The sequence below is a fragment of the Argopecten irradians genome, chromosome 5 (assembly GCF_041381155.1).
Source record: "Argopecten irradians isolate NY chromosome 5, Ai_NY, whole genome shotgun sequence".
Classification (NCBI taxonomy): domain Eukaryota; kingdom Metazoa; phylum Mollusca; class Bivalvia; order Pectinida; family Pectinidae; genus Argopecten; species Argopecten irradians.
Window position 1 is genome coordinate 28,499,845 of NC_091138.1, and position 20,974 is coordinate 28,520,818.

The 20,974-nt window shown below is 37.6% G+C and overlaps 1 protein-coding gene across 1 annotated transcript; it reads left to right on the forward strand.

Annotated features, from left to right (window-relative positions):
- The first annotated feature begins 14,774 nt into the window (after positions 1-14,774).
- Positions 14,775-19,512, forward strand: LOC138323427 (proline-rich transmembrane protein 1-like). Its single transcript, XM_069268046.1, has 4 exons — positions 14,775-14,925; positions 16,375-16,556; positions 17,693-17,824; positions 18,452-19,512. The coding sequence occupies exons 1-4, from the start codon at positions 14,910-14,912 to the stop codon at positions 18,602-18,604; spliced, it is 483 nt and encodes a 160-aa protein (XP_069124147.1). The 5' UTR covers positions 14,775-14,909; the 3' UTR covers positions 18,605-19,512.
- The last annotated feature ends 1,462 nt before the right edge of the window (positions 19,513-20,974 follow it).

Genomic DNA, 20,974 nt, shown 5'->3' on the forward strand with positions numbered 1-20,974 from the left:
ATCATACAAGTAGAGTATCATACATTATGTTTCTGATCATATATATACAATGTATACAGTGTTTTCTGATGATGTAATCAATGTAAATTATTGGTATTTATTCTGCTTTGGCTTATCAAAGTTCTACAATTTTTGTTTTATATCTTTTTCGACACTTGTTGTTGTTACCCCTTCATTAGTTATTTTACCAATACAATTACATAGATGATTTACATTTGTATCGAGTACCGCCAATGGGTCGCTAAATCAGCACTATTATTTTTTTTCTTTTGATGATTTGAACCGAAGAATAGATTTAAAAACAAACGGATATGAACTACTTTCATTTAGATTTAAATGAAGCTCCACCGCCGCCAGAGCATAAACGATACTCATCATTTGAACAAAATTGATGTTTAATAATGTATTATTAACACAAACATTGATATAAAAAAATCCATTTTGTTTTGGTGATGCGTACGAAAGCCGATTTGGCTCATTTTGGTAGAAGAGAAAACAATCGCGTAATTACGCGAAACTTTCGCGTAAAAACGCAAAACTTTGTCGTCATGAGGCGTAACTTTTGTTTGCGTTATTAGGCGAAACGTTTGCGTTAATAATTACACGAAACATTTGGCGTTATTACGCAAAACTTTCGTGTTATTACGCGAAAAATGCTATTTGTTACGATAACTGTTTAATGCCATTTTGTCTTTTCGTCTTTTCGCCCCGAAAAGACGAAACTTAAGAAACCTTATTTTTCGTCTTTTCGGGGCGAAACATAATACATGCTTAGTATCTTACAATACAATGCACCAAAATATCATGTCCAATATATACTGCAGATATATCTTGTAGAGTGATTTCAAAAACTACAATATATCAACTACTTTGATGCTTCCATATTGAACAATAATTAAGTCAATAAGTTATCATGTCCAATATATACTGCAGATATATCTTGTAGAGTGATTTCAAAAACTACAATATATCAACTACTTTGATGCTTCCATATTGAACAATTAATTAAGTCAATAAGAGTAAAAGATTTCAAAATAGCTTCCACGCCGCAGCCGAAGACGAAAATACGAAATTTAAGGTTTGTTAATTTTCGAATTTTAAAATGGTAATTTTTAAGCAAATTTTTCATATTTGGCTTGAAGCACCAAAATGTTTCCCAACAGCAAACTATTATTTCTAATCAGTTATTTGATCTCTTATCAATCAGTAAAAACAACACCAACAAAAAAAAAAACAATGTGAACATTGTATAAGCTCCGGTTATGACGTCATCAAGATGGCCGCCATCTCGAATTTCACTAACAATTGAAAAATAGTCATAATATTAACACTTTTCAACCGAAGTAGACAAATGAGGTATCAAAATAATCATAATAGAACAACAAATTCATATCGGGACCACATAGTTCAATATATGTAGTGATTTCTTGGTAGGAAATGAAAAAATCGGATTTTAAGCTCAAAAATGGTAAGTTTTAAGCAAATTTTTCATATTTTGCTTGACGCAGCAAAAATGTTTGCCAACAGCAAACTATTATTTCTAATCAGTTATTTGACCTCTTATCATTCAGTAAAAACAACACCAACAAAATAACCCAATGTTAACATTGTATAAGCTCCGGTTATGACGTCATCAAGATTGCCGCTATCTCGAATTTCACGGAAAAGTTAAAAATAGTCATAGACATTTTTCAACCGAAGTAGACAAATGAGGTATCAAAATTACCACAATCGAACAACAAATACATATAAGGACCAAATAATCCTATATAAATAGTGATGTGTACGCAGGAAATAAAAAAATAAGATTTTAAGCTCAAAAATGGTAATATTTTAGCAAATTTTTCATATTAGGCTTGACGCAGCTATAATTGTTCTTACGAAACTATTATTCGTAATCAGTTATTTGACCTCTTATCAATTGTAGTAAAAAACAAAAAGAAATGCAAAAGAGAATTATTGTTATACCATCATTTGGTTTACAAAACATCACCGGGTGCGTATACAGGGAATATGATTGCTGTTTTTTCCAAACCGCTGACACTACAGTTTCCGGATGTCTTAGAATTTCCTGAAGATAACATTGGCAATTGACGATTCATATCTTAACACATTTGAATTTTAAGTTGGCATATCTAAGTGAGACTTGACAATTTCCTAACATAATCCATTTTCATGTTCGAAAGTTTGTAGACTAGTAGCGTCTCAAAATGAATTTTTACAGCACAACGCCAACTAATAGGGTATCAAATTAAAACTGAAGAAAGCATTTGTTTCCGTTAATACCACGACATTTTCCGAAATTTGTTTCTTTTAGAAATAGCGCATCCACTGTTATCTTTATTTTTCTGTGTATAACGTAAGGAAGAGTCTGATGGTTACTGTAGTATCACATATTTCTTTCAATAGTTCTAACGATAAGCATTATCTTTGTGCGTGCTTTCTCGCCAGAGTGTCGATGAGCTGATGAGCTGATGTGACATTACATTACCGGTTTGCCATCGTAATTCTAACTTGTCAACCGTCCATGGCCAGAGGTAACATCAAGAACATCGGGTTCGCGGATGTGGGAGCTCATCCTGTTTTCAACCTAATGATTCACATATCGTATATGTTCCAGACCTCTCCGGTAGGATGGAAAAGACACCAGAGCCACATTCTACGAAGGGTTGAGTTGCTTCTCCTTAATTCGTAAGCACAATTCCTCATTCTTGTGAACCCTCAGTGACCATAGATGGCACAGGTGAATTCTTTAAGGTCATAAATGAGGTCTACAGTGAAGTTCTTCTCTTTGCCAAGTCTGGAGAGCACTGTAGAAAACTTTTTCTGGAGAGTCGTTAATGTTGTATCCACGCATACACCAGATGCGACACAACCAGTACCTTCAAGGGACTTGGGAAAGTCTGACCAATGAAAAACATTTAACATTTATAACCTCATTAAAGACCTCGAGGATATCACCTGTGCTATCTATAGTCGCACGAGTGTCCACAAGGTTGATCAATGGTGCTTGAATCATTCCACCATTCGAAGAATCTGGATCTGGTGTAATTTCCTGAAAAGTCTGAAACAGCATATACGATATGTTAGAGTCTGAAGGAGATCCCACATCCCTGAACCTGTTGTTCCTGATATAAACTCTGGCCATGGATGGGTCATGAAAGATGACAGGCTAGAACACCACTGGTAATGTAGTGTCACATCAGCTCATCGACATCGAAGACGACGCTCTGGCTTTCGACGAATTGGATACTGATATCTCGATTACTCTGATTCGGACTGCATGTACCAGCTACCAGACATGCCGAGTCACGTTAGAGGATAGCGCAGTGAGGCGGGAAAGCACGCACAATGATAGTGGTTATAATTGAGAACCAGTGAAAAAAATATGTGACATTGTGGTAACCATCTGACATTTTGATTATACTATGCATAGGAAAAAAACGAAACTGTGACTTATCCTACCTAGATATTCTGTCAACTTTATATTCATGTTTCCTACTTATAAATCGCCAATAGTCAAACTTATTTAAGGAACTTATGATACACCAGGAAACTGTAGTGTCAGCGGTTTGGAGTAAGAAAAATAGCATATACCCAGTATACGCACCCGGTGATGTTTGTAAACTTAATGATGGTATAACAATAATTCTTTTTTGCATCTCTATATATTTTATTGTTTTACTGAGTAATTAGAGATCAAATAACTGTTTACGAATAATAGTTTGCTGTTGGTAAACATTTTTGCTGCGTCAAGCAAAATATGAAAAATTTGCTAAAAATTATCATTTTTGAGCTTAAAATCCGATTTTTTCATTTCCTACCTAGAAATTACTACATATATTGAACTATGTGGTCCCGATATGAATATGTTTTTCTATTATGATCATTTTGATACCTCAATTGTCTACTTCGGTTGAAAAATGTTAATGTTATGACTATTTTTTAATTGTTAGTGAAATTCGAGATGGCGGCCATCTTGATTACGTCATAACCGGAGCTTATACAATGTTCACATTGTTTTTTGTTGTTGTTGTTGTTGTTTTTACTGATTGATAAGAGGTCAAATAACTGATTAGAAATAATAGTTTGCTGTTGGGGAACATTTTGGTGCTTCAAGCCAAATATGAAAAAATTGCTTAAAACTTACCATTTTTGAGCTTATAATCCGAATTTTTCATTTCCTTATTAGAAATCACTACATATATTGAATTATATGGTCCTGATATGTATTTTGTGTTCTATTGTGGTCATTTTGATGCCTCATTTATCTTCTTCAGTTGAAAAATGTCAAAGTTATGACTATTTTTCAATTTTTAGTGAAATTCGAGATGGCAGCCATCTTGATGACGTCATAACCGGAAGTTTATCCCAGTTTATACAATGTTATCTCTCGATTTCGTTATCAGTGGTCATCTCGATTTCGTTATCAGTGGGTCATAAGGCTTCAGAAAAAACATTGGTTCGTTAAGTTGTGGGGGGAGGGGGGTGCACGTGGACCCCCCCCCCCCCCCCCCCCTAGATCCCGGCTTAATATGGACTCGGATCATTTTTGAAATTAGTGTAGTGACATCATAGTCGCATCTATATTGGACTTTTAGTTCCACTATCCGAAACATTGTGTTCATCAGGGTAGTGTCTTATGGCCATCCTTTTTTCTTACTAACAAGCAGCTCAAATAATCATATTGACATTTTCAGCAAAAATTCTTTTCTTATACAAATTAGAGGCATTTGATTCGCTAATGTGCATATAGGTGTTATACTGCTCGGTAAAATATCAAATAAAGACTTCCGATTATGTAAATTTGGGTGATATAACATCATAAAACAAAACATTAATTGTTTAAAAGATTAGCGTGATAACGCCAAAAGTTTCGCGTAAAATGAGACTTCAAACACACACACATGGTCGCATACTGTCAGAGACTTCAAACACACACAGTCGCTCGCTGTCCGAGTCTTCACGCACACACACATGGTCTCACACTTCTAGAGACTTTAAACACACACTGTCGTTCACTGTCAGAAACATCAAACACACACACAGTCGTTCACTGTCAGAAACTTCAAACACTACACATGGTGGCACACTGTCAGAAACTTCAAACACATACATCTTCGCACACTGTCAGATACTTCAAACACACGCACAGTCGCACACTGTCAGAGATTTCAAACACACACATGGTCGCACACTGCCAAAGTTTTCAAACACACACACATGATCATACACTTTCAGAAACTTCAAACACACATGGCCTTACACTGTCAGAGACTTCAAAGACACATTGTCTCACACTGTCTGAGACCTCAAACACATACACATGGTCGCACAATGTCGGAGACTTCAAAAATACATGGTCGAACACTGTCAGAGACTTGAAACACACACATCGTCGCACACTGTCACAGACTTGAAACACTCACATTCGCACACTGTCGGATACTTCAAACACACACACATTCGCACACTGTCAGAGACTTCAAACACGCGCAAATGGTCGCACACTGTCAGAAACTTCAAACACACACATGGTAGCACACTGTCAGAAACTTCAAACACACACACAGTCGCTCACTGTCAGAAACTTCAAGCACACGCACATGGTCTCACACTTCCAGAGACTTCAAACACATACATCGTCGCACACTATCGGAGACTTCAAACACATACACGTTGTCGCACACTGTCAGATATTTCAAACACATACAAATGGTCGCACAATGTCAGAGACTTCAAACACACATACATGGTCGCACACTGTCAGAGACCTCAAACACATATACATGGTCGCACACTACACATCAGAGACTTCAAACACACACACAGTCGCTCCCTGTCAGAGACTTCAAATACACACACAGGGTCGCACACTTTCGGAGACATCAAACACATATACATGGTCGGACACTGTCAGAGACTTCAAACACACACACGTGGTCGAACACTGTCAGAGATTTGAAACACACATATGTCGCACAATGTCAGAGACTTCAAACACACACATAATCGCACACTGTCAGGGATTTCAAACATACATGGCCGTACACGTCATAGACCTCAAACACATACACATGGTCGCACACTGTCACGGACTTGAAACACACACAGTCGCACACTGTCAGATACTTCAAACACACACATTCGCACACTGTCAGAGACTTCAAACACACGCAAGGTAGCACACTGTCAGAGACTTCAAACATACATTCCACACACGTAGCACATCACATACACGAGAAGTCGCCCTGAAAATTTTTGTAGATGAAATTGCATGTTATGCATCAACCAATCAACCAATTAGCCAACCAACATACAACGAATCAACCAACCTACCATCCTCGATATTCCAGGGGTTCCGATTACTTACGATCTCTACACCCCTGGACTATCTCATAGTAAAACTGGAGGCAACAGAACAGAACAGGTAATTTAGTCTTTTGATGTACATCAAAAGAACCGTATAACGGTACACTGTGGTTGACTGTGTGGCTTTGATGTTAGGCGTCGCTCTCTCTGTAGTCTTCAAAGGAAATCTTTGCTGGCCTGTGATTGGTCAAATGTTTTCAGCTGAGCTGCCTTCAATTTCACTATGAGATAGTCCAGGGGTGTAGAGATCGTAAGTGATCGGAACCCCTGGACTATCGAGGATGCCAACCTACCGACCACCAACCAACCGACCAACTTCGTCCAATATTAAAGAGAAATACTTTGTCCGTCAATGGGTTTGGTAACTAGGCTATTACTGTTGGACAGGATGGTTCACCACATGACTCCTCGTTTCGTTACAACTCTGACATCTGAATGGCATTCCCCTGTAGATCACAGAAAAGTCCAGAGAATAGCTATACTTTTAGAGATTAACCACATAAGGATATATGAAGGTTGTCACTACTGGTAAACATATGACCCCTATAACCGATAAATACAGACATAATCAGCGATTTCCCTATCAAACTATTCCACGGAGGACATACGTTAACAAAAATCCATTCTTTCGGACAATCGGATGATTTGAACAGCATCTTCCTAAATTATCTCTTACGACGCTCTCACGTCTATGCCATATTTTCTATCAATATTCATATCCCTCGCTACACCCCTATATTGAAGGATTTGTGCAGCCATTTTTTTTAATACGTTAGGATATTGCTTTAGATGAATGAAAAATCAAGTCCCACCCAACGAATAGCATATTATGTAAATTTCTGTGTAATAAAAACAGTATAATGTAACACTATATTTTTACGAGTAAAATCACAAAAATAAGCATGAATATATCTAGAATGCGTGTTTTTATTTCAAACTTCTGCCACAACGATGCAAAGACGGCACAGTTTTTTTAATTAAAATAAAATGTGGACGGTTGTCAGTTATGTTATATTGGAGTAACAGTACCGAACTTATACCGAAAATAATATGTATATCTATATTGTTGCCTTTGAAACTTTATCCATAACGTTAACTAAAAAGCAGAAATACATCAATGATATTTCTGATATATGTTTTTAAATTACAGTATAAGTGTAGATTTTAAATAAAAAAAAAACCCAAAAACACCATTATTTCAAAATTATACTAAATCCGTAAAATAGCCTATTCATTGTCTATCCTTTTGTATATCATACCGATATTTAAATAGTGTGATATATGAACATGCTTAGTGATATTTAAATAAGTATATTTAGTGTGGTAATGCTGTAACCCATCTTGTATGACTATACATGTAGATTCAAACCGGTGAAAATACATGCTTAGAATTCTTACTAATATCTAAGAAATTACGGAAGATTGCTATATGCCACGATTCCGTTATTACAGTACTTGACTGGAATAATTTTTAATGTTAAACCTTTAGTTGAAATAGTTCTTAGAATCATTTTTGTTTCTGAATAAGTCAACTTCCATTATTGTTTTACCTGTGTACGACCAAGGACGTATATCTTACTTGTAAATCCTTGGTACGACATATATATGTGTGTGTAATACATATTCCTAGGTATGATCAGGGATATTGTATTTCCATTTGCTTTCCCTCATTCAAATCACAATCCAATTAACGGATGTCCTAACCTGCCCGATATAGTCCACCGAATAACAAATTGCCCGCGGCCAGGTAGTTACAGGTGAGTTCGATAAATGGCGTTGTGTACAGGTAAACAACATCCTGGTCCAGGTATTACATAACCATCAAACCAAAGGCATGGCTAATCATATATCTATATCGGTGTATCTATTCGTATATCGATTAAAAAATTGAAAGCGACTGCACTGTTTAAAAAATAATTTGTTTTGCTTAATATTTCAATATTTTGATCTTTTAAGATATCAAAAATAAATTCTTTCTACCACATGTTTAAACGTATTACGGTATTGTTATAAATGTATCTCAATTTATTCGGTTAGAAACACACAACAAAATGTTTGTAATCATCAATCATCGGTGTGTACCTACGTCAAACATCATATCCTCGATGATTTCTTTACTTTTTACGTAAAAATTCATTTTACAGTCACAAACTTTGCAATTCACAATGTATCAAAGATACAGACTACAGGAAAATATCTAATTAAAGCTTATTCGTTGCTGAACTCCTCGACAAAAAAAAATCCGAAATTTTTATTTCTGTGCGGATTTCCTTTCATAATTACACGAAGATACATGCTATTAGAGCATAAATGAGAGTATTTGAAACATCGAATTTCACTCTTTTAGTTATTTACATTCGAGCCAAAGTTATTATACGATTACCTTCACTCAAGAGTAATAATAAAAAAATCGTTAATCGGCTTTCCGAATATTGTGTTTTTTTATAAGGCTTAACGGCCTATAAACAGCTAGATTAGAGCTGCCTCTCCTATGTGCAAAACCAGTGGCGTAGGAAGATGATACGTAATGGAGGGGGAGGGGGGCGCAAAGGTCCTCAATATTTAATACCACCCCCCCCCCCCTTCCTTCTCGCGTTCCCCGCACCCACAGGTAATAATTGATATACTTTTTTTTCCATATATCATTACATGTAATCTTTGAATTTGCGAGCATCGAAGGCGTGAAATTTTGTTTTTCGCGGGTTCTTGGGTTTTCCCCCGGTAAAAAATTGTACGATTTAGAATGGCTTAGATGAGTTTTACGATACATTTTGTTGAATTTGCGAGCGCCGAAGGCGCGAGATTTTGGTGATTGGGGGGTACGGAGGTCTCTCCCCGGGAAAATGGCTGAGATGGGTTTTACGATGTATTTTGATGATTTTAAAGTGTTCTTAACACGGTAATTTTTCAATTTAAAGTAACCTGCATTTAGATATGATTATTGTGACTTTCGTCATACCATTATGCAACCCAGCTCGATCTGAACATACCGAATCCACACCATTGGCACATTGTTGTGTACCTCAAAATAATGATGAATTGATTGTCTTGCTAAGACATATTAACAACTTAATCTTTTAAGAAGCATTTTTGAAATAGTATAATTTTCATTATTAAAGGTTTGAACATTACGTGCTTGAACGTTTTAAGAAACGCGCCGCGCAGCGCAAAATTTTCTAAAATATATACAAAAAATGTGCAGGAGGACTCTTTTTTTTCTTTCAAATGTGCATTTGTAGAACATTTCACTCGGCGAAAATGGGGGAGGGGCAAAAAACAAGTTTGCCCCCCGCCCCCCATCCCCCCCGTCCTGGGGACTGTAAACTCGTAAAAGTCGACTAAAGAAATCTTTTCGTTTCACTTCTTCATTACGTCTACGGAGTGACACCACCTCACGTTTGGCCATAAGATGACGTGATATGTGGGAGACTTGGGGATTTTGTCATACAACTGGAGCAAATTATAGTCTGCTCCTGCAGATGAAGTAAATGAATATTTTTTCTCGTTGTTGGTGTGATGTGGCCGGGTGGGACGTCTTTTGTTTCCGTATATTCCAGTAATACGACACTTTGAAAGGGCAAGTTTCCACCATTACAAAAAGATACAACACGAACATACCGCAGTCTCCCAAAACACACTATCACAAAGAGATACAACACCAACACATCGCAGTCTCCCAAAACACACTATCACAAAGAGATACAACACCAACATACCGCAGTCGCCACGCTAAAAGCTGCAAAGATAGTCACAGTTCGTGCTAAAACTGTTGTAATCGGTAACATAAACATTGTATATACGCGTGAATAACACACCATTCACACAGTCATGGCCGTAAATAGGGCCCCAAAACAATGGCCCCTCACAAAACAGAAAACAATTACCTCATTTGAAGCATGGAAACAGAATCTCCAATACACATTGTCCCTTGACAGGAGCTTTGCTCCATTTCTCGTTGAGAGTGTCACATGGGGAAGGAAAAGCAAGGACAATCCTTTGCGGGGGTATGGTTGACGACGCCCTGAAGCAAATCGCCTATTAGCAGCACAAAAGGTAACTCACCTTGAGCTTATGCTCGGACAGATAGCTAATTTTTGCCCGGTTATACAAGAAACAATATCATTTCAAAATCCATATCAATGATGACAATTTGGCAATCTATCCGAATGCACTATCGGTTTCAGTCAACAGGGTCACACTTTTTGGACTTCAATAACATCTACCTTGAGCCTGGCGAGCGACCAGGGGACCTTTTTCAACGATTGAATAGTTTTATAGAGGACAACCTGTTGCGTTCTGATGGAAACATTTGGCATAATGGGGAAATACCGGAGGCAGATGAAGAAATGTCGCCTACTATGGAAAACATAATTGTTCTCACCTGGCTCAGACTAATCCACAAAGACCTACCAGCCATTGTTAAACAGCGCTATGGCACAGTTTTACTTTCACAAACACTCGCAACCCTGAAACCTGAAATATCGCAAGCCCTCAATAGCCTGTTAGATGAAATTCACGCAACGGCAGAATCCAAGGTACTACGGACAGTATTTAGAAACAAACCAAATCCTAGACCTCCAAACACAGAGCACCGTACCACGTCCGTCCCCCCGAAACGCCCAAACGAAGTGTGCAAGCAGGACGCGCCAACAGTAACCATTTTTTTTATTTAAACGTTAGCGTTACTGCTTATGACATGTTATTGTTGGAAATCCAAGTGTATTAAAATTGTTAGTAATAATCTATATAAGACAACAATGTCCATAGTCACGTGGAGGTCGATAAATAGCATATGGACTCGGATTAAGTGTTGTGACGTCATAGTCGCATCGATATTTTCCTCTATATCAAACATTGAGTTCATCAGGGTAGTGTCTTATGGTCATCCTTTTTCTTACTAACAAGCACCTCAAATAATCCTATTGACATTTTTGAGAAATTTCTTATCTAATACAAATTAGAGGCCTTTGATTCGGTTAATGTGCATATGGTGTTATACTGCCGTGGTATTTATAAAATAAAGACCTTCGATTATATAAATCGGGGTGGTATAACATCATCAAACAAATATAAAGTGTTTAAAAGTTTCGCGTATTAACGCTAAAGTTTCGCGTAATAACGCCAAAGTTTCGCGTAATTACGCGATTTTTTTCTTCTACCAAAATGAGTCCAATCGGCTTTCGTAATTTTGGACACCGGTGCCGAAGTTAAAAACACCTTTCGCCAAACAAACAGGCGCGGCCACCAAAAAGAGCAACCAAACTGCCTTTCAAGCGGATGGAGTTACCACGCTTAATATGGTTGGGGAAACCCATATCTCCGTGACAAGGAATGGCCGAGACTAGCTTACATCTCGAGGCCTTAGTCGTAGATGACATTGAAGTACAATGTAGATGTTCTGGCAGGATTACTAATGACATATCAGTGAGACCATTAAAGAAGGAAATCACAATAGGTGAGTCAGTCGTTGTTCATTATGTGCCACTACCTGTTAAAAAGACCCAAGGCACCAATCATCGAGTCAGAGCTCAGGTTTTGAGAGTTGGAACACCTTCAACCGTCGTTTGGCCAGGGTCATACTTAGAAATTGGCATCCCTGACGATTTGCCACCTGAAAGTACACTAGCCTTAGAACAGCGTACTGACAACACCATTCCCTCTCGGAATTGGCCACGCCCCACTATCTTCGATGCAGTCGACGGTATGATTCGTATACCCAACAACACGTTAGATCCACAAATGCTCCGAAAACATGAACATTTCAATCAAGTCAGCTCTACAGTGATCAAACACACCAGCACCACTTCTGATCCGCCTATAGACGTTCATCGCGACAAACTCGTAGCCAGCGCGTATAACACATACTCCGTACAACTTGATCCCGACAATATCTTACCAGATTATACTAGACAAGCCTTCCGCGACAAGCTTCATCTTTTTGACAATCTCTTTGACCCTAACTTCAGAGGATATAACGGTGCTGCAGGGAAGTTTGAGGCACATATCAACATGGGCCCTGTCCAACCTCCTCAAAGAAAAGGCAGAATCCCCCAATACTCGCGCGATAAGCTTGTCACCTTGCACCAAAAGTTTGATGAGTTAGAGAGACAAGGAGTGTTTAGTAAACCAGAGGACATTGGTGTCTCTGTAGAATACCTAAACCTTCCTTTTCTTGTCAGAAAGCCCAACGGTGGATTCCGACCAGTGACAGCATTTGAGGACGTCGGGCGTTACAGCAAACCGCAACCGTCATTGATGCCAGACGTCGACTCCACACTACGCACTATTGCTCAGTGGAAGAGTATTATCGTAACTGACCTCACAAATGCATTTTATCAAATTCCTCTCTCAAAGGCATCCATGAAGAATTGCAGTGTAGTGGCACCATTTCGACGTGTTCGTGTGTATAGGCACTGCGCTATGGGAATGCCAGGATCGGAGACTGCCCTCGAAGAAATGATGTGCCGCGTTCTCGGTGACTGTGTACAAGATGGTATCGTAGCCAAAATTAGCGGACGATCTATACTGCAGTGGAGACACACCAGAACAGCTACTGGGGAACTGGTCCAAAGTCATGGAATGCTTACAACGCTGTGACCTTCGCTTATCCTCCTCGAAAACCGTTGTTTGTCCTCGGTCCACCACCATACTGGGATGGATATGGTCACAAGGACACTTTCGGCTAGTCCCCACAGGGTTGCCGTGTTAGCAACCTGTAAGCGACCAGAGACAGCGTTTAGTCTTCGTTCGTTCCTCGGTGCCTACGAGATGTTACAAAGCCATCGCCCTACCTGCTCCATCTGATGTCCTTTGGATCGTGACTGATGTTTTCGTCAGTAAACATGGTATCGGGGCCACATTGTATATCATGCGCGACAACCAACTCAGCCTCGCCGGATTTCTCAGTGCCAAACTGAGAAAACACCAAGTTACTTGGCTCCCATTCGAGATAGAAGCGCTGTGTATTGCGGCAGCAGTCAAGCATTATAGCCCAAGCATCATACAATTAAATCATCAAACCTGTGTTCTGACCGATAGCTAGCCGTGTGTCCAAGCTATCAATAAGTTGGCACGTGGATAGTTTTCAGCTAGCCCCCGTGTAACCTCCTTCCTCACAACCGTTAGCAGGTATCAGGTCAGTGTTAGACACCTGTCGGGTTCTGCAAATATACCTTCTGATTTTGCCTGCAGAAACGCGCCTACGTGTGAGGAAATGAGCTGCCAAACATGCAACTTTATTGCCATAACTGAGGATTCCGTTGTTCGATCAATTAATGTTCAAGATATCATCGACAACAAATCTTCATTACCGTTCACCACAAGATCTGCACGGACAGCTATCCATCTGACTGTCTGGATCTGCGCAGAGCACATGCCCATCTTAAACAGGGCACCCGGCCGTCAAAGAAGCTTACGAACATCAAGGACGTGAACAGTCGCATCCATCGCCAAGGATGGCCTCGTAGTAGTTCGCCGGAATGACCCATTACAACCACCCACAGAGCTGATAGTCGTCCCAAGCTCAGTTCGTGATGGTCTGGTGAAAGCTTTACATATTCAACTGGATCACCCAAGCAGACATCAAATGCAGCTTCTCATGAAAAGACACTTCTATGGACTAGACATGAACTCAGTTATCGCTCGTGGTTGTGACTCGTGTCACGTTTGTGCATCACTGAAAAAATTACCGCAGACATTAGTCATTAATCCACCAGTCTTCAGAACAACCTCCAGATGCTGTCGGGGTTTCATTTGCTGCAGATGTTCTCAGACGCAACCGCCAATTGATATTAGTGCTTCGCGAAACAACAACTTGTAACACATCAGCCTGCTTGATCACTGACGAAAAGCGTGATACGCTTCGTGACGCACTCTTGTGTCTCGCCCTTGAAAACACCCCCTCGACGGCCCTCACGCCATTATCCAAGTAGACCCTGCTCCAGGTTCCATGTCTCTACGGGACGATAGGTTCTTGACAGGTTTCGTATAGAAATTGAAGTCGGCCGAATAAAGAACATCATGTTTATCATCACTATCACAAAGAGTTACAACACGAACATACCGCGGTCTCCCAAAACACGCTATCACAAAGAGATAGAACACGAACATACCGCGGTCTCCCAAAACAGGCTATCACAAAGAGATACAACACGAACATACCGCGGTCTTCTAAAACACGCTATCACAAAGAGATACAACACGAACATACCGCGGTCTCCCAAAACACGCTATCACAAAGAGATACAACACGAACATACCGCGGTCTCCCAAAACACGCAAACATATAATTAAAGTGACCAAATGTTCGTCGCTGGGTGATATACATGTCTCAGGATATAACTTTTCCTTGTTTCTTAACAATCATCATCCGAAATGTCAGAAATCTATTTTAAGTTAACAAGCCTTATATTTGTTCTCAGCCTAATCTCGTGATAAGCTAACACACCAACTCGAGTCTGCGTAACACTTTGTGTGTATCGTATGAATTGTAGGTTATCCTAGCAAGAGATAAAGTTTTCCAGGTAGACTACACAGCTATGGACCAAAAGTCAGGTGGGTATTCTATTTCTGAAATTATTTATAAACAGCGTAGACATTTTCTAGTTTAATTGTATTTGACGATGTTTGACCTTACATCAACACTATACAGCACTGTTCTGGTTAATGTGAAGGAAATACTGATAACATAAACAGTAGATCGATTCTATGGTCTCATGGAAAATGACACTTCTTTCAAAAAGGAACTAACCGGGTACAAATCCTTGATTGTAACATTAAGAAATAATTGTAGTCGATGTATATTGCAGTTTTATTCAATGCTAGGTCTACCTGCCCTTTTACTTGATATGAAATATATGTCAACACTCACGATCGAATAGCAATCACCACTATTGTAAACTAGGTAGTCAGATAACAGATTGCACACGCCTGTATTTGATAAACTTTATCGGTGATATTAAAAACCTTACAACAAGGTGGAGCAGTTTCCAAGTAAATAACGCAGTAATGGATGAAAAAGCAGGTCAGTTTGAATATATTTCTGTCAAGATTGTGATTGTGAAAATCAAAGTGTCCTTATTTTGTGAGAAATTAATGTTAAACCTCGCCAAGATAATCGATTTATGACAACTGTGTTTACCCACCACATTGCTAAACAGTATTATCAGCGAGAAGTCATATGTTGTATAGGTCAATATGGTAGGAAAGACGCACTTCTTCCAATCATAGGGGATATATATGATAGCTGATCATAGCCAGGGTTAAGGCTTTGTTTTGGATCTTACCTACTTCCGGTTATGGAACACAAAACCGAAATGATGATGTAAATAACGAAACTAAAACCACACCTTGAAATCGATTACACAAAATAGAAACAAGAGTAAACAGTTTTTCATATCAGTGCTTATCCCCGTTAATGGGAATAAAGAGTAGGTATCTCGGCAGTAATTTTTGCCTATGTCGATGCCATTGACATACAATTGTCTATTTCACAATATAAAAGCTATGCTTATTTCGTAATAGGTGTAGAATATTGATTTATGATAAGATAATAAGAACTGCTGAAGAGACTGAATCGTGTCAGGTTTTGTATGGATGGGCTTTCAAGATAATCAAGATGGCATTGCAATGACTTGGCAGAAAATGTTAAAGTCTCACTTTATTTGAACTTAACTTTAAGCCAATCACGATTTGCGCGTATGATGAGACATACTAGTACCTGGTGACACTGTGGTATGTGATGAGACATACTAGTACCTGGTGACACTGTGGTCTGTAATGAGACATACTAGTACCTGGTGACACTGTGGTATGTGATGAGACATACTAGTACCTGGTGACACTGTGGTCTGTATCAGTCGTACAACTTTACATACTCATTAACTTAATTATAAACCTCAGCCTTACACGTTTACTTATCCCACACAACCTCTGCTATTTTCCCCATTACCTTATTAATATGATTTGCAGTTTTGTTTCAGAATATGTATATATTTATTGCAGGTAACGCCCCGCCGCCTTATACAAACCAGGGTTATACCCCAGGACCGCCAAGTGGCAATACAGGGTACCCCCAGTCCCCTGGCTATGCACCACCTCAAGGCTATGGACAGCCTCCTGTGGGGAACCAGACGTGGGGTCAGCCTCAGTACCAACAACAGCAAATGGTTACCAACAATGTTATTGTATGTATAACAGATAATTACCAACAATGTTATTGTATGTATAACAGATGGTTACAATGTTATTGTATGTATAACAGATGGTTACAATGTTATTGTATGTATATCAGATGGTTACAGTGTTATTGTATGTATATCAGATGGTTACAGTGTTATTGTATGTATAACAGATGGTTACAATGTTATTGTATGTATAACAGATGGTTACAATGTTATTGTATGTATAACAGATGGTTACAATGTTATTGTATGTATATCAGATGGTTACAGTGTTATTGTATGTATAACAGATGGTTACAGTGTTATTGTATGTATAACAGATGGTTACAATGTTATTGTATGTATAACAGATGGTTACAATGTTATTGTATGTATAACAGATGGTTACAATGTTATTGTATGTATAACAGATGGTTACAATGTTATTGTATGTATAACAGATGGTTACAATGTTATTGTATGTATAAAAGATGGTTGCAATGTTATTTGAAGAAGTATAAAATCAATAGAAATATTACATACAAGACGAATTAAGGTCATCCATTTCATATCATCATCCAAAATATCATGAATGTCAAAACTAGTAAAACATTGAATAGAAAAGAATCAATAATTTTAAGATACAGACAAGCGATATAATTATTCGTCACTGTCGTTATTTCCCTACATAGTTCATTCATTTTCACATTTTGTTTTAATCTTTTTAATCTTCCTTTGATTTATTTTTTAAGTTATAGTTATGATAGTTTTCTCTCAGATGAAGAATTATCTGTTGTATGCATTGACAAATTCCTGTAAATTTTGTTTTCAAGAAATGATTTTTCATTCTGAGACCAAAATCTCAGAATATTTTGTTTTTTAAATGATAAATAGGAAAATGGCGACCAAAGTGTTCATATATGTTCACAACATTAAGGCCACGGAAAACTATGAAAAATCTGTCATTGAAAACGTTTAATTGTCTTTCTGTGCGCAAATAAATAAACAAAAAATTGCATTTTGAAGAAAAAACGTCCAAATTAATGAACTATATAATATAGTGAAAAATAACAATGATGAATACTTAGCTGTACTTTTGAATATTTCTTTCCCCTAAATTCATTATCAGTAGTCTAACCTAGATCTTTTCTATGTTTAAGGTGACACAAGCCGGTGGTATGCAGCCGGTAATCATGGCGCCCCCTCCCGAAGACAACATGGTCAGAGCTATCATTGCAACGTTTTTCTGCTTCTGGCCAATCGGAATGTTCGCAATATGGAAAGCCATGGAGGTAAGCTTATCTGTCACCCCAATATGTTGAGTCCATGCAATATAATTCAATCTTTTTCCCAAAATAGGACTTGTTTTCCTGTTAAGTACACAAGAAGTGTAATTTAGATTAAGATTTCCACAACTTTCTTAACGTTACTATTTTCTTATTTGCAGTCATAATTGTATCAACCAATATTGGTGTGAAATAAAAATAGGGTTAATGCTGGTCCACTAATGAACACACTAAACACAGACCTAGAAAATGTAGAAATGCTTTGACAAAATTGATAAGCATTGTGTATAAAGTGGGTAAGAGGTTAAAAGGATTAACTTGAATAGATTTTTATGTTATGGAGAAATAACAAAAAATCTCGGTGAACTCTGCTGAGAATACACTCAGTTTTTTTTGTTATATCTACATAACATGAAAATATACTCAAATTAATCCTTATCTTCAATATTCAAAATTCATTTTGGGACTCTTTTGTCTATGAAATCGTTACGAAGTTATTTCAGCCAATATGAAGTGATGTTATAAACGGCGACGTCATTTTATCCTATATGGACTGATGAAGTAAATTTTTAAGCCAATGAAAAAGTTTGTTACAAGTAAAAATGAATTATTTCCATATTTTGTTATTTTCAGTCTAAAAGCGCTTACAACAGAGGAGATATGGCGATGGCCCACGCTAACGCTAACTCGGCCAGACAACTCGCCAATGTAGCCATCGGCTTCGGTACCGGTGTCATAATCGCCGTCATCATCTACATTGTCGTATTGTACTCTGTGATGCTTTAAAAACGTCTCGTGAATGTAGCATTGTGATACAGGCTTACCAGCCACAAGGACAAGTATATTGTATAAATCTATCAATTGGTAATAATTATATGTGTGCGATCTTATAGCATTATAGTCCGAAATATAGACATTGGGGTTCATCGCTAGATTAATTCGGACTTCTATCGTTAGTACCCAGTAACCAGAGTCATGTCAATTATCTACAGTGACAAGTCAGTTCTAACCAATATGGCCGTTTTCATTTTCTTGCTTTATGATATTACCAACTCACAAATCTGAAGTCATTTAAATTGAAAACAATATTCGCTCGTAGTGACAATTGAAACAAATGAAACTAAAGCCAGCCTTAACTTATTATGGGCCACGACAATACAATTCATACTTTAGGGTGTCACTACAGTAGATAATATTTTAAATGTAAATATTTTTTTTCATATAGCATAAAGACAATGCCTAAATAATGTTTCCCAGCCAACTGTCTTTTGCGAACATCATTACGGCAAGACAATTAAAAGTACACCAAAATATATGATTTAAGTTGATTGAAAGGAATGTAAACTTAAACATTAAATCCCAGAAAAGGGTTTAAACGCCACACAGAACACATACTTTTAAGACAGAAGTCTCCCTTTTTATTTCAACAAATTGCGGAAGATTTTTATAAAGTAATCTGATCAGAGTGCTCTGACAAAAAGTCCTTACTTTGAGCAGATGACTCTTTTCAACTAGAATGCATAATCACAACCGACGGTAAATATAAGTCGGGTTCGTCACTAACAAGACGTGTCCTGAAAACAGATACTTAATGTATTCAACTATTGTGATTTTGAAGGTAATTACTTAACGATTGTGTATATATGCATTATACACTGTAAGAATAATGCAATAAATTAAACTTCAATTGTTAAGGGGTACGTGTTTTTATTTGTGGAGTTTTCAGTTCGGCTAACATAATTTAATTCTTGAAGGATAGATCGTTTGTCCATTTTCTGGGAAGAATTTTGATTTTGTATAATGGTACTAAATATAGGGCACATCATGCAATGAACATAACATCAACTTTTCATTTGTCGATTTCGGCCTTTTTATAAGCTAAAATCTAGAAATTGTTTATTTCTATGATTGTAAGTATTGTTTATTATTAGGATAAGTTACTAATATTTATCAGGAGTGTATTTGATAAAACTATATTTTACGGCGGAATCGTACTCTTTTATTAAGTGAAAATGAGCATATTAATAAACAATTAACAAAAGGTATTCAATATCTCATTTTAAGTGTCTGGTATTTCGGTCTAGAGTTGGCATTGTGTTCAAGTAGGAAAAGTCGGCAAAACCACGTAAGGGGAAGTAATTCAAATAGGTGTCTACTTCATGAACAATGAGCCCCGAAGCATGTGTCGTTGCAACTAAAAAGTCTACTGAATTCCACTTTTTTGTTCCCAAAATGATTTTGAAAGAAATAATACAAGTGATGGCGATTCTTTGTTGACATATGAAACGTATGACTGTGTGGTATAGTTACCAGTGAGCTCTCTAATCTCGGCTTTCCAAAACACTTCGTACACTTATACATGGAGACAGCCACTAGTCAATGATGAAAGCCAGCAACTAAACTAAAACAGGATGGAAGTACAATGCCAAGTGAAATGAGACACGGGAATGTATTGATGTAAATGTGGTATTTTGATGGTATCAGCGATGCAACTAGATGATAATTAGAATAAAGAGAGCAACAACAATGAAACCTCTGATAGCAGAAAGCAGAAATATGGTTCACCCCATCCACTATCAAAAAGACATAACATGAATATACCACAGTTTCCTTACATGACCTTGGCTGTTAATAGGACGTTAATAACTCAAACAAACAATGAGGTAAATCGATAAGTAAGTCGATGTCAGTTGAAAGAGTAACGTAACTAGATCGAGTGTCTCTGGCGGCATGCTTCAATGATACAACACTATAAAAAGGACAAACATTCTACTTTTATACAGAGGCGTAAGATGAACATACTGAATTCCCACAAAATACGAATGTTAACAGAGGACGTAAATTTAACCCACCAACATGTCAATGTGAAATATCGACTGTACAAGTTGTGGATGGGACTCATTATGTCATATTGGAAATTACAACATTTACTTGAATATTTAATCCACAGGGGGCCAACTCAATGAAAATGGATATTGTCATTCATTTTTGTATTTGGTGGATGGACTGATGAGTATATATGACAGTCATGTGATTTTTTTTCCAAAAATACCAGATTTGAAAAATTATTAAAAAATCGGGATATTTACTATAAAACAGTTTTATAGTATATATCCCGATTTTTTCAAATCTGGTATTTTTGGAAAAAAAAATCAC

Excerpts from the sequence above, each read along its gene's own strand:
- LOC138323427 (XM_069268046.1), top strand. Across the intron at positions 16,557-17,692 it reads TGGTTACCAACAATGTTATT|GTGACACAAGCCGGTGGTAT; the intron begins GTATGTATAACA and ends TCTATGTTTAAG. Across the intron at positions 17,825-18,451 it reads CAATATGGAAAGCCATGGAG|TCTAAAAGCGCTTACAACAG; the intron begins GTAAGCTTATCT and ends TGTTATTTTCAG.